At 42.0% G+C, this 13,003-nt stretch overlaps 2 protein-coding genes across 2 annotated transcripts; both read left to right on the top strand.

The window, feature by feature from the left end:
* Positions 1–2,745: 2,745 nt before the first annotated feature.
* Positions 2,746–9,759, top strand: MFS14 (Major Facilitator Superfamily Transporter 14). The gene is made up of 4 exons (XM_018106203.2): positions 2,746–3,277; positions 7,569–7,741; positions 7,819–8,895; positions 8,959–9,759. The coding sequence occupies exons 1-4, from the start codon at positions 3,232–3,234 to the stop codon at positions 9,163–9,165; spliced, it is 1,503 nt and encodes a 500-aa protein (XP_017961692.1). The 5' UTR covers positions 2,746–3,231; the 3' UTR covers positions 9,166–9,759.
* Positions 9,760–10,421: 662 nt separating this feature from the next.
* MFS15 (Major Facilitator Superfamily Transporter 15) lies at positions 10,422–12,522 on the top strand. The gene is made up of 3 exons (XM_018106869.3): positions 10,422–10,679; positions 10,749–11,992; positions 12,061–12,522. Exons 1-3 carry the CDS (start codon positions 10,619–10,621, stop codon positions 12,250–12,252), a joined length of 1,497 nt encoding a protein of 498 aa, XP_017962358.1. The 5' UTR covers positions 10,422–10,618; the 3' UTR covers positions 12,253–12,522.
* The last annotated feature ends 481 nt before the right edge of the window (positions 12,523–13,003 follow it).

Genomic DNA, 13,003 nt, shown 5'->3' on the forward strand with positions numbered 1-13,003 from the left:
TCTGAATTTGCCCTAAACTCTTGTTTGACTAAATATTTATAGCTTAGTCATACACGACGTATGAGTAATCTATGCTAAAGCGAGAGGCTTGATTTGTTGACTAGGAGATACCCTGAGATGAGTTGCATCAAATATGGTATATTCATAATGGATTCGGATATGGATAACCGGATATATTCATACGAGGATAAGAAATAGATAGACGGATAAAGCGATACACATACCAGCGAATGGAAGGATAAACCAATAAGTAGACTGGTGGAGATACATATAGACGAATGGATATGTATGCGAATATACGAATATGCTGCGAATATACTCATAAGAATTATGGACAGGTAGAAGGACATAAACACACTGTATAATAGATATATAAGAGGATATAAGGCGCCTAGAGCAATAGACGGATAAACAAACAACTAGATAGATATATAGATGAAGACAGTGAAATAGAGGAATAAAAGTCTAGACATACACGCAGACACATCGATAGACAGACAATGGAAAATTGTATAAACAGTCGGGCGGATAGGGGCATAAAACGATAGACGGCTAAATAAATGGACAAAAATAACGCACGGCAAAAAGAGAGACAGAGGGGAAGGCATGCGAACAGAAAGCAAGAAACAAAGATAGACAGCCAGACAGATATGGCTAGATGGCACTCTGAATATTCGTACTTGATAGATATGGATTCAGGCTAAGGCCTCTGCAAGCCATAGCAGAAACTTGCCCATAAGCATTGGGCCCTGTTAACCCAAAAGGGTTTCAATGGGTCAGAGGCATAAGCAACAGTCTCTTGGCCTGTTTTATTGACGTAGTTTAATTGGCGGCGAATACCAAACGCAGCAGCTATAAGAAAAAATTCCACTGGCCGTAGCCAAAGACTTACTTATGTAACTGGCGGGAATGCATATATTATATATATGTATGTATATATATGTATGTGTATCTATATGTATGTTTATCCATGTTTATATGTAAATTGTATCGATGGCGTGCGAAAAATTTCCATATCGATATCGAATCACAACACAAACAAGCTGCATTTTAATTATTATAAACGGAGCAGTGGGAGGTGCGGCTCTCTGCCTCCTGCCTGCTGTCTACTGAGCTCTTATGGCATCCACATCCATTTCACCTGACGTCAAGTGCGCTGTTTGCCATTTGTCATTTTGATAAGCTTTTGCACAGATTTACTGCTGAATTTCGGGCAGCTTTTCAGTGCGTGGGCGTGACCAAATGGCGATAACATCGATTGCGATTAGATTGATTGATCAGACCGAGTCAACGCAGTCAGTCTGTCAGTCATGGAGTCGATTGGTAAGACTCAAGTAGCTGACTCAATTCAAAATCAACTAGGCTGATTTACAGCTTAGCTAAATATAGTCACATATGCTAGGTCCTAGCTGAGAGTTGAATTTTTTAGTGTATGCCCAAGATCTGATAAGAGCTTCTCACATGCCTAGGCTCTACCAACTCGAGTTGGGAAATACTAAAAAAAAAAAAATCACTGGAAATCACTCGAAAAATTGCCTCTTAAACCCTCATTAATTGATAAAGCACTGCAAACGTGCCTAAAAAACGTGTGGAATATGTTGGTTCCTCAAAAAATACCGCTGATAAGAATTTAATAATATACTATATATTTCTATGTATGTACCTTTTAATATAATAAAAAAAAAATGAGTTGTCTTTGATGGCATCACAATGCATTAAACGAACTGTGATAGCATTTTCGGCAAATCAAAGTCTCAACTCAATTGATAAGCATGAATTAATTTGTTTTAAAACATTTCCCTGCCGTACAAAGTGTACCTTATATTTGATATAGGCTATACCATAGGGCATCTATTGGTGTCAACTTGGAATGGCTGCCATTAGTTTAATTAATAAATTGTGTAAGAGTTGGTAACAAGCAATTCTGATTGCGATAATAATATATGTATATGTATGTGTGTATAGAAAAGACGACAGCTGCTGTCAAAGCTACAAGTAGTTTGTTTTTCTCAACTAGAATAACACAGCCAGAAGAAGAAGAAGAGAGTGAGACTTCCTTGCAAGTGAGCGCATAGATTATCAACGGCTTGACCTCGAGAGCGCGGCTTCAGCTTATCAACAGACAAAGAAATGAGCGAAACAAACGAAATAGTAACGGAGTCCTTAAAACAATCTCTCTCACCACTCACACAAAAGAGCATGGGAGTGCAAGAGGGAGCGAGCGAGGGAGAGAGTGTGGCAGCGAGAGAGCAATGTCGGCAATGTGACTAATTTGGTATTTACAGTATGTGAAACGCCATTACACAGGCGATGTAAAGGAAAGAGCGAGAAAGGAAGCGGCGAAGAGGCGAAGAGAGTGCAACAGAGAGGGAGGGCGCGGGCGAGACGGAGTGTAAGTGACTTGTGACTGATAACTCGTTGTTGTTTACATATTGGCCGGCAAATTCGAGAGCGGAGAGCAACCAGCACGCATACACGCGCACCGACTGCTTCGTTTGTGTGAGTGTGTGTGTGTGAGTGCTCTTGCATGCCAGCGTGTTCGGATTTCACTGATAGCAAGAGCAGCCAGCGCAGAGAATGGGTAATGGAATTCACGCGATACACATGTGTGTGCCAACAGCCAGCCAACAACAACAACAACAGCAACAGCAACGAACAGTAACAAAAAGTGACAGCAACTCGCCTCTCGGACGCGGCGAACTCTCTCGAGTGCGGCGAGCGCGGCGATCATCATATTTATAAGAATCGCTGCGGCAATTATTTCAAGCAGTCGCAATCGCACGCTAGAACAAACTAAAAGCCGCGTTAAATTCACTCGAACGGGTAAAAAAAAAAGAAGAAAATTTATTTAACAAAAAAAAAAAAAGTATCTTTAGCTATTACTGTATTTCTCTCTCGCCTACTGTAAACTGTATCGCAGCACCAGCTGTTTGTATCTCTATGCAGTAGACGGCGAGCTAGTTGGCTAACAAAACGTGTTCGTAGCCGTGAAATAAGCGTGGAAACGAAAACGAAATCGTTTCATTTAAATATCAAAGACATGTGCTTCAACTAGCCTAAATGTCGTCAAAGCACGTTGTTTGATACGTCCCAACCAGTATATAAAATTTCCACTGAGTGCAGCACTGACTGCAGACCAAAAGAAAGAGAGAGAGAGAGCGAGGAGAGCGAGAGCGGTGGAAAGAAAAGGAGATTTACATATACATTCAACTGTAAACCCGCGCTGCACACATGACAACCACTTTAAATATGGTGAAAACTGGGAAATACGCCAATGGTATGTAAACCAAAAATAAGTTAACTTAAATTACACCAACACTTGAAACTGGAACAGTCGTATAAATAATACCGCCAATGCCGCCTTAGCGCTTATCGTGCACGTGTCGCGTGCATTTATATAAGACAAAGTCTCGCGGGCCGAGTGCAATTGTCAATTGTCTGAAACTTGTTGCCGGAAGTAGCTGCCAAACCCCAAAGATCCGTCAAGCCCCACCTCTGTGTCGCCCACCCCTACCCTTAACATCATAATTACAGCAAATACAGCTATACGGCTGCGGCTGCCTTATAAAGCAAATCTATTGTAAACTGATTGCATTTGAAGTCCGTTTTTATTATTATTTTTTTTAATATGTCTAAAACTGTAAATATTTGTACGCGATTCTCACTTTATATGTATGTATGTGTATACTATATATAATAAGTGCTCTCTGGACGACCTCCGCTGCGCGTACGCCAAGCTCTAGACACAACTTCTTCGTCCGATCAAATCGAGACAAATAATATAAATGTGGAATTTAAATGTCTTCTTGGCTGACAAAATGAATTTTTTAGCACGCTTAACGAAAATGATAAAAATAAACAAAACACAAAAAAGAGGAGGGGCGCGCAGGGAGCATATCTAGAGGCAGCCAAATCGGACGTTGTATTCAGCTTTGGCTCTATTTTATTTTATATTATTTAAAATAATCTCTCACTCTTCTCTCTCGCTCTCTCTCGCACTCTGTCTCAATTTTTTGCTGATGTAACTCAAGTTTACTTAACATTATTTACAATGTTTGTGCGGGGAGCATTACGAGTCAAAAAGAACTTGAAAAACAAATACTATTCATTATTGTTGGGGCATTTTCCATGTCATGCATAGAGAGCCTGCCCGACTTCGATGAGTCCACAGCAATTATCTAATCTAATAGACTGACATGCTATATGGCATATATATAAATATATATGAATATATATATATATATGTATATATAGAATATACTAAATATTTCACCTAAGCGTGTGCGTGTATTTGAGATTTCTTGTTGTTATTGCTCCAATTTATCGTGCTCGTTATATGGCCGTACAGTTACTTTTAGACCTTATCGGTTATCAGCACAATTGCAGCGGACGTGTTTGGGTAGGGTATCAGAATGTTAAAGTGTCCTTCGGCCCAATTATCAGCAATGGCCATGAGCTACAGACATATACATATATATACATATATATATGTATATATGACATATTTGGTTATTTTGCAGGGTATCTAAGAAGGCAATCAATCTGCGAAAATCAATCAAACATCAAAATGTGTATATATAATATATATAACTTAGTCATTTTACAGGGTATCTAACTGCAAACTTAATATATATATTGGTTAGATTTAGTTGTACACATATGACTTATACTTTTTAGTAGTTTACAGGGTATTAATTGGCGAATTTAATTGCTACCTTTATTATACAGGGTATCAAAGATCCAATTTCAGAAACTTTTCTTAGTTGGAGTGCATATAAATATAAAATTGGCTTCTAGGGTATCAACAAATGTGTAGGGTATCAAAGTTTCCCTTTACCAGACCCACTTATCCGTATATGCACACATATAGGCATTTTCCAGGGTATCAATAATTGGCAATCAATCATTTAAAATCAACTTTCATAAATGTTTATTGATGATATTTATGCTCTTTGGCCAGTTTTTGTTGCTTTTCCAATTATGGAGCAAACATTTAATTGCTTGTAGTTCGTTCCTTTTTTTTTTGCTTCTCTTTCGATTAAACAAAAGCGTATAAATTAACATTTAGAGCACGACAATAAAAAAAAACAAAAAAAAACGAAAATCAATTGAATTGCAGTAGAGGCAACTCAGTGTCTAATACTCGCTCAGGCTTGAATAGCAGTTGAGCATTATATTTAAGATCTCTCAATATGATTTCTATAAACTAACTATAAATTGAATATATGAGAATATATTTAAATAGAGCAAAAAATGTACTAAAGTAACGCCACAAAATTGTAAATTGCAAAATAATCATCAGAAATATCTGATAGTAGCATTCAAATAATAATAATAAGATTATAAGATGACGACAATTCACATATTCTAATATACCCTCTTATAGTCTGCTGAGCGAGCATTAAAAGCGAGCTGCTCACGAATTGTTGCTAAGCGTGAAGAAGAAGCACATAAATCGAAGCGCCAAAACGTGCCAGATATAAATTTAAATAAAGCAAGAGTTTCAATGATTCAGCTTAATAAAGCGAGAGACCACACGAGAGAGAGAGAGAGGGAGAGAGACAGAGAGAGATACATAGATCGTCTGCAAATTAACAAAACTCAAAGTTCAAGCAGCTCGCCAACCTCCAGCACTCTTAATTATTGAGCGAATTTCATTAATTAATAATTAAAGCAATAGAAAATTTCTAAACACAAAAAGAGAGAATTATAATTAATAATATTACAATCACCTTGAGCCAATGCGGTTCAATAGACGCGCCGTTTGAGGCCGCGCCGCAAGGCTGTTGAATTGCTGGTGCAACAGCTGCCACAAGTGGCTAAAAGAAGAGGCAGCCGTAGAAGCCTCCGCTCTAGCTCAAATCTAAGTCCATTTAGGGCCAGTTTTGCACGGCTAAAAATAAAGCCCGAATCGAGTTTCGGCTGCATGGATATAAATACATGTACATACATACATACGTATATAGAAGCAGGCGCACAAATTAATAGCCAACAGCTGTCTGTCTGTCCAGCTGTCCGTCTAGCTGCACATGGCCGCAAGAGAGATCTGCCCAGCTGTCCGTCCGTCCGTCCGTCCGTCCGAGTTTGCACTGCGCCTGTCACGTGTGAGTTGGCCAAACGTTTTAGCAGGTAGCTCGAGTGGCTGGCGCAGAGAGGCAGGCGGGCCGACAGGCAGGCTGGTTGGGTGGTGCCAGCGGTGCTGGTGGTGCTGTTGTCGCGTGTAGCTGGTTTAACGCTGTGCGCTGCTGGGTACAGCACCGTCATCATCTGCTGCTGCTGCACTTCATTGAGGCGCGCAGATCTCGCGAGTAATTCACATTCACATACACGAGTGGGCGTTGCGCGTGTGTATGTATGAATACATATGTATGTATATGTGTATGTGTGCGTGTGTACGTGGCTGGGTGTGCGTGTGTGATGCGGCCACAACAAGATTTTGACACACTGTGTTTTATAAATAAACGCGCCCCACATACAAAGCGAGAGATCGAGGTGTAGAGAGAGAGACAGAAGGAGAGAGAGTGAGTGAGAGAGAGAGCGTGCTCTCATTGCCTTTTTGGCATTGATAAGAGCGCGAGTGCTTTGGCTCTCCACCAAACCCAGCTACACATGTGCTATGATATAATGCTCTATAAGTCAGAGTCTTGAAACACTAGTTGTACTCAATTATAAAAGCTCCACAAAATATGGTTTCATATTTTGCTTTGTTCTTTTGCATAATCATTGCTTACGATTTAACTTTAATTTTGCGATCTTTGTTTAGAACTAGGTTGTATACGGAAACCTGTTATAAATAAATCACTAAAAATAGATTTATTTAATATTTGTAGAACAAACGTAAAATATTTCTAAGCCTAAAAAAGATTTAGTATGCGGTCCAGTAAAAGGTTCGAGGAAACTAATTAAAAACAACTTTTCCTAACTCAATGCCAAACAGTAATTCTGTTTTAATATTGAATTTTAGTAATAATATTATCATTTTCTTTTATTTACTTCACTTGGTCTCATTCAACAATTGATAGTAAAAATATTTATAAAAAGAATAGTGAGTTAGGGGTTTTTCAATACTTCAAATAAATAATTCTTAATTCTAGAATACACCATGAAAGCCCCAAAGTTGTATTCAGTTCATATTTCACATTGCTATTCTTCGTTTCAGATTCAGTTTGAGCAGCTCGCTTTTAGCATATTTGCAATGGGAAACTCTGATAACTCCCATGTTTTGTTTACTGTTTTGATAATCCAATTACAATGACGAAAGTAAACAATATGCAGGATTTGTAAGGCAGTTTGGGTACGCTTCTTGATGACACACGATCGCTGTTGATCTATAATCTATTTAGCTCGCTTTGTGTTCTAGAAAAATGTAGGAGTTGACATAAGATAATAATAATCGAGAAAGAGATTGGAATGTAGTTTGATTAGGACAGAGCAGCTCTAGAGTTCTCTATAGAGCTTTCCGCTTCAGTTGCTCCTCTTCTGAATTTCAATCTCTTTTGAACTTCACTTAAATATATGTATATCCTATTCGATTATTATAAACCCCAATATCTCTTCACTATTTGCAGATAAAATCATTGGCGTGCGGCATGTGCAATGCATCCTCTGCTTCTTCTGCCTCTCCCTGGCGTACGCCTGGCGCGTCAACCTGAGCGTTGCCCTCGTGGCCATGTCGGGTCCATCGAATGCCACGGAGGCCAATGCAACGCTCGACAGCTCCGAGGAGGCAGCGGAGTTTGATGTAAGTGACACAAGACGAGGCGAAGCAAAGCAGAGCAAAGCTCTAACCCCCCACTCTCCCTTCTCCTCCTGCTGCAGTTGTTTAGCTTTACGGAATCGGAAAAGTCCTACATGCTGAGCAGCTTCTTCTGGGGCTACATAGTGACCCAGGTGCCCGGTGGCTATATCGCTCAACGCTATGGCGCCAAGATGTTGCTGATGGTGGGATTGGTGGCCTGCGCCATTCTGACGCTGCTCACACCGCTCTCCCTCAAGTTGGGCGGCTGGCAGGCGCTGTGCGTGGTGCGCGTGCTGGAGGGCCTCACCCAGGGTGCAGTGCATCCGGCCACCCACTCGCTGCTGGCCAAATGGGCGCCAGCCAACGAGCGCGGCATGCTGGCCACGATTTGCTACTCGGGCGCACAGTTCGGCACGATCATGATGCTGGCCACGAGCGGCTTCATTGCCGACTCCTTTGCTGGCTGGCCCGGCATCTTCTATTTCGGCGGCCTTTGTGGCTTTGTGTGGGTGCTCCTCTGGTGGATATTTGCGGCCAGCACGCCGGAGGAACACAAGCGCATCACACGCGAGGAGCTGAAGTTTATTGAGGAGACGCGGTCGGTGGGCAAAATGCAGGATGCACGGAAGATGGCGCCCACGCCATGGGGCAGCATCTTCACGTCGATGCCGTTCCTGTCGCTGCTGGTGGTGCACTGCACGCACATGTGGGGCTTCTGGACGCTGCTCACCCAGATTCCCAGCTACATGAAGAACATCTATAGCATCGACATCAAGTCCAGCTCGCTGCTCTCCTCGCTGCCCTACACCGTCATGATGATACTGAGCTTCTTCTTCGTGTGGCTCTCGAAGGTGCTGCAGAACAACAAGTCCATATCGACTTCCTTCAATCGGAAGTTCTTCAACACGGTGGGTCACTGGATTCCCATGCTGTCGCTGATTGGCCTGGGCTATGTGCCCCAAGAGAATTCCGTCCTGGCCGTGGTGCTGCTGACGCTGACGGTGGGCATCAGTGCGGCCACCTACCTGGGCTTCCAGGTGAATCACATTGACCTGTCGCCCAACTATGCCGGCACCCTGATGGGCATCACCAATGCGGCGGCCAATGTGATGAGTGGCCTGGCCCCACTCGCCGTGGGTCAAATTGTGAAGCATCCGGTAAGTGGAAGAAGCTCGCGAAACGTATTCCAACTTGGCTAACTTTGAGAATTTGATTTGCAGGAAAACGTGAGCGAATGGCGCACGGTGTTCTTTGTGGCTGCCTTCTTCTACTTCATTGGCAATCTGCTCTTTGTGGTCTTCGGCCGCACGGAGATCCAGAAGTGGGATACACCTGACATGGTGGACGAGGAGAGCATCGAGGCGGGTCTACCGTTAGCGGGCGACAAAAGTCGGCAGCCAATCCCAATAGCAAATGGCAAACCCTGAGCCCTGGACTTAAGACTAAATCATACCCAACTAAGTAAAATGATAGGAAAATAACCTTATGGGTGCATGATTTGCTTCTAGTTGTTGTGTTTTTCTAAAACTAAGCACCTAACTTAAGTGAATAGTAATTAGTTAGTTCTTAATCAAGAAACACCTTAAAATTGCCATAATGACGATCGCGTGCTTCCAATAGCGATATTAATATAATATAATAATAACATATGATAATTGTTTAGCGTGTAGGCAGCATAAATTATTATTATTTCCAGTATTTCTTCCATAATGTACATAAAAAATAACAATTTAACCATGGTAACAAGACAATAACAAATGAGATAAGCACAGCTAGTTGACAATGTAAATAGCAAAGATTGCTATCTTTAAGTAAATGTAAGCGCTGCTCTATTAATTGTTATGTTTTAAAGTGAAACTATAAATCATATATGCCTTAACTAACGTAGGTCTTTAGTCAATTAGTTAAATTAGTAATAAACAAACAACCAACTTGTGATGTACGAAAAATTAAATCAACTAAAAAAGGCAGAAAAGAAGACATATGCATACAACAAACATAAAAGTGAAACGAAAAGAGAACAAGAAAGAAATATATAGGCCAAATACGAAGGGCCAAATTTACATAAATCAAAACAAACAAGTACTATTTATTGTATTCCGAGTTATTTTTGAATCTGGCGCCCTTCGATAAGCAATCGATTGGCATAAGCAAACACAACTGTTGCTGCAGCTGTGTTTGCTGTCCGATAGTTGTCCTCTGTTAGCAATAGCTGTGGCTATCGCACAGGCGCGCACTACTTACATTTTGAAATATACACTCGTTGCTTGGTCAGAAAACACAGCTCAAATCTCATTGTTACAATGGTAACTAATGGTAGACTAACAAAGCGGATAGCCCTTAAACAAAAAATAATATTTCAATAGTGAGCGTTTGCTTAAATATTTTGCTTTAAGTTTTCAAATGCCATAATGGGCACTAAACACAGCGCACTTGTTGCGGCGTGTGTGTAGCCACTGCAAAGCATACACAACATAGAGCTAGTTATCTATAAAAAAATCAGAACGTCTTATTATCTTTTACTTTAATCCTCCGCTCCATAATAGGATTGTTGTCCAATAGTTTTTTCTTGTCCTCGATAGTTGTGGGCAATCATTGTGAACAGCTATCGGTACTCAAAAATGAACACAGCCTGTTGCAGTGTTTGCTTGACGATAGTTGCAACTATCGTACGTAAGCAGCTAGCGCAACAGCTGTTTTGTGTGTACTGACCACGACAACGTAGAAAAATATAACAAATCGCAACGTAAGCAGAACAGTTGGCGACTTATTTTCCTGCTGTGCAACGTTAGCTTATCAGTTGTGCGAAATGCTTAGACGCTCAAGCACCGCCATTGCGAAGACAACAAAGCAACGACACTAGAACTAATCAACGCAAACATGGTATTAGGTTGCGCGGACTGCTGCAGCCACACGGGCTACGACGCCATTGGAAATACGGGTAAACGCAGCGCTCCGCTGGACAATATGACGCAGTTCCGAAACAGTGATTCATTATTATTTTCGACAGGTCCCCGTTTTGGTGTGCGTCATCTGCAATGCATTTTAGTATTTTTCGGCTTGGCCGTGGCATATGCCCTACGTGTGAATCTCTCCGTGGCCATCGTGGCCATGACGGATAGCAATCACACCAATCCAGCATTTCCAGAGTTCCCCTGGGACGAGAGCATCAAGTCGTATCTGCTGAGTAGCTTCTTCTGGGGCTATGTCGTGACGCAGGTGCCGGGCGGCTATCTCTCGGCAATAATTGGTGCTAAGTATATGCTCTTCTTCGGCGTGCTCATCTGCTCCTGCCTGGCACTGCTGACGCCCTTCTGTGCGATCACTGGAGGCTGGAAATTGGTCGTTGTATTGCGCGCCATTCAAGGACTCTGCCAAGGCGTCATCTTTCCATCCACCCACACATTCCTGTCCAAATGGGCGCCAGCTGAGGAGCGTGCGAGGCTTGTGGGCTATTGCTATTCGGGCTCCCAGTTTGGCACTGTAATCATGCTGTCGGTGAGCGGATATATTGCATCTTCGTCGCTGGGCTGGCCCAGTATATTCTACATATCCGGCTGTGCCGGCATTATGTGGTCCATGATCTGGATCTACTTGTGCGCCAGCACTCCCGCGCAGCATTCCTCAATAACTCCCAACGAGCGGCGGTACATTGAGACCTCTGGTCAGCTGCGTCGCCCGTCGGATGCAGGTCGCGAAGAATTCGTGGCACATCAAAACCTGCGCACGCCCTGGCTTCGCATCTTCACCTCGCTGCCGTTCCTGTCGCTCCTCTTGGCTCATTGCGCCAACAACTGGGGCTTCTGGACGCTGCTCACCCAGATTCCGACCTTTATGAAGAATGTGCTGGGCATGGACATCAAGCACAATGGCCCGCTCTCTGCGTTGCCCTACTTTGCCATGATCCTGCTCACCTGCTTCTTCATCTGGCTGTCGGATATACTGCAGCGCAATGGAAGCCTGATGTCGCTGAGCTTCTCACGCAAGCTCTTCAACTCGATTGGCCTCTGGCTGCCAATGCTGGCACTGCTGGGCCTGGGCTTCATCACCCAGGGCAGTGCGAATGCCAAGCTGGCGATTGGCCTGCTCACCCTGGCGGTGGCCACCAATTCGGCCAGCTATCTGGGCTTCCATGTCAACCACATCGATCTGTCGCCCAACTTCGCTGGCACCCTGATGGGCATCACCAACTGTGCCGCGAATGTGATGAGCATCTTGGCCCCGCTCATTGTTGGGCTCATTGTTAGGGATGAGGTAAGCTAAGAGTGGAGTTTGACTGGAGGAATATTCATCTTAGATAATCATTTCTCTTCCCTCCACAGACCAATCCCACGCAATGGCGCATTGTCTTTTATTTCACGGCTTTTGTCTATTTCATTGGCAATTTAGTTTTTATTGTGTTTGGACGTTTCACTGTGCAGCCCTGGAACACTCCCAGCACCCACAGGCAGACGCGCTCTGTGTCTATCAGTGGGTCAGATGAAGCGGCACGCGCCCCCCTAATTGATACCTAAATGTGAAAAGTTCTATATATATAGTTTTGAATTGATTCCTATGCTATTCGAATTTACATTCTGGAGTGAGTCTTAACAAAGAAACTGATGTACCTTATCGTAGGGTATTATATTATGGAATTGATTGCCGCTATTTTACGTTGCGACTATTTTTACAGCGACTAGTTATGTAGGACATATGATAACAAATTATTTCATAAATATGTATATTTAAAGTATTTTATGTACACCAAAATATATATGTATGTATATTAAATATATTTTTTATGTGTGTGTCATTTATTTTTTTGGTTTCTGTCTTTGGGGTATTTCTGTGCAGTTTTCTTATCAGTTTTACATTTTATTTTCAATTTTATAGTTTTTTACTTCCTCCTCAAAAGTTTATCTGGAATGCGTTCAGCTCATTTACTCAATTTATTATCTGAGTTATGTTTTTCTGCCTGAGAACGTTTTATCTGCCTTGGCGAATACCTACGTCAGGGCTAATGTATAAGGTTTTGACTGTGTATGTCTATTTCGTGTCTGTGTTATACATTAATTAGTCCTTATCTATAAGATATTACGTTTCAATTTATAGGTTTTTTTTTTATGTTTTGTTCATGTGGCATTGGATTACAAGAGAAAGATTCGTTTTATTATGTCTGGAGTTTATCTTTTGAAGTTCCAGTTGCAGTTACTAAGAAATATTTGTGTAGATATGAGGTTTCTCCGGTCCCATTATTAGGTTTAGTTAATTTTATTGCTGTTTTGT

Source organism: Drosophila navojoa, chromosome 5 (genome assembly GCF_054131105.1).
Source record: "Drosophila navojoa isolate 15081-1374.11 chromosome 5, UAZ_NAV_1.0, whole genome shotgun sequence".
Classification (NCBI taxonomy): domain Eukaryota; kingdom Metazoa; phylum Arthropoda; class Insecta; order Diptera; family Drosophilidae; genus Drosophila; species Drosophila navojoa.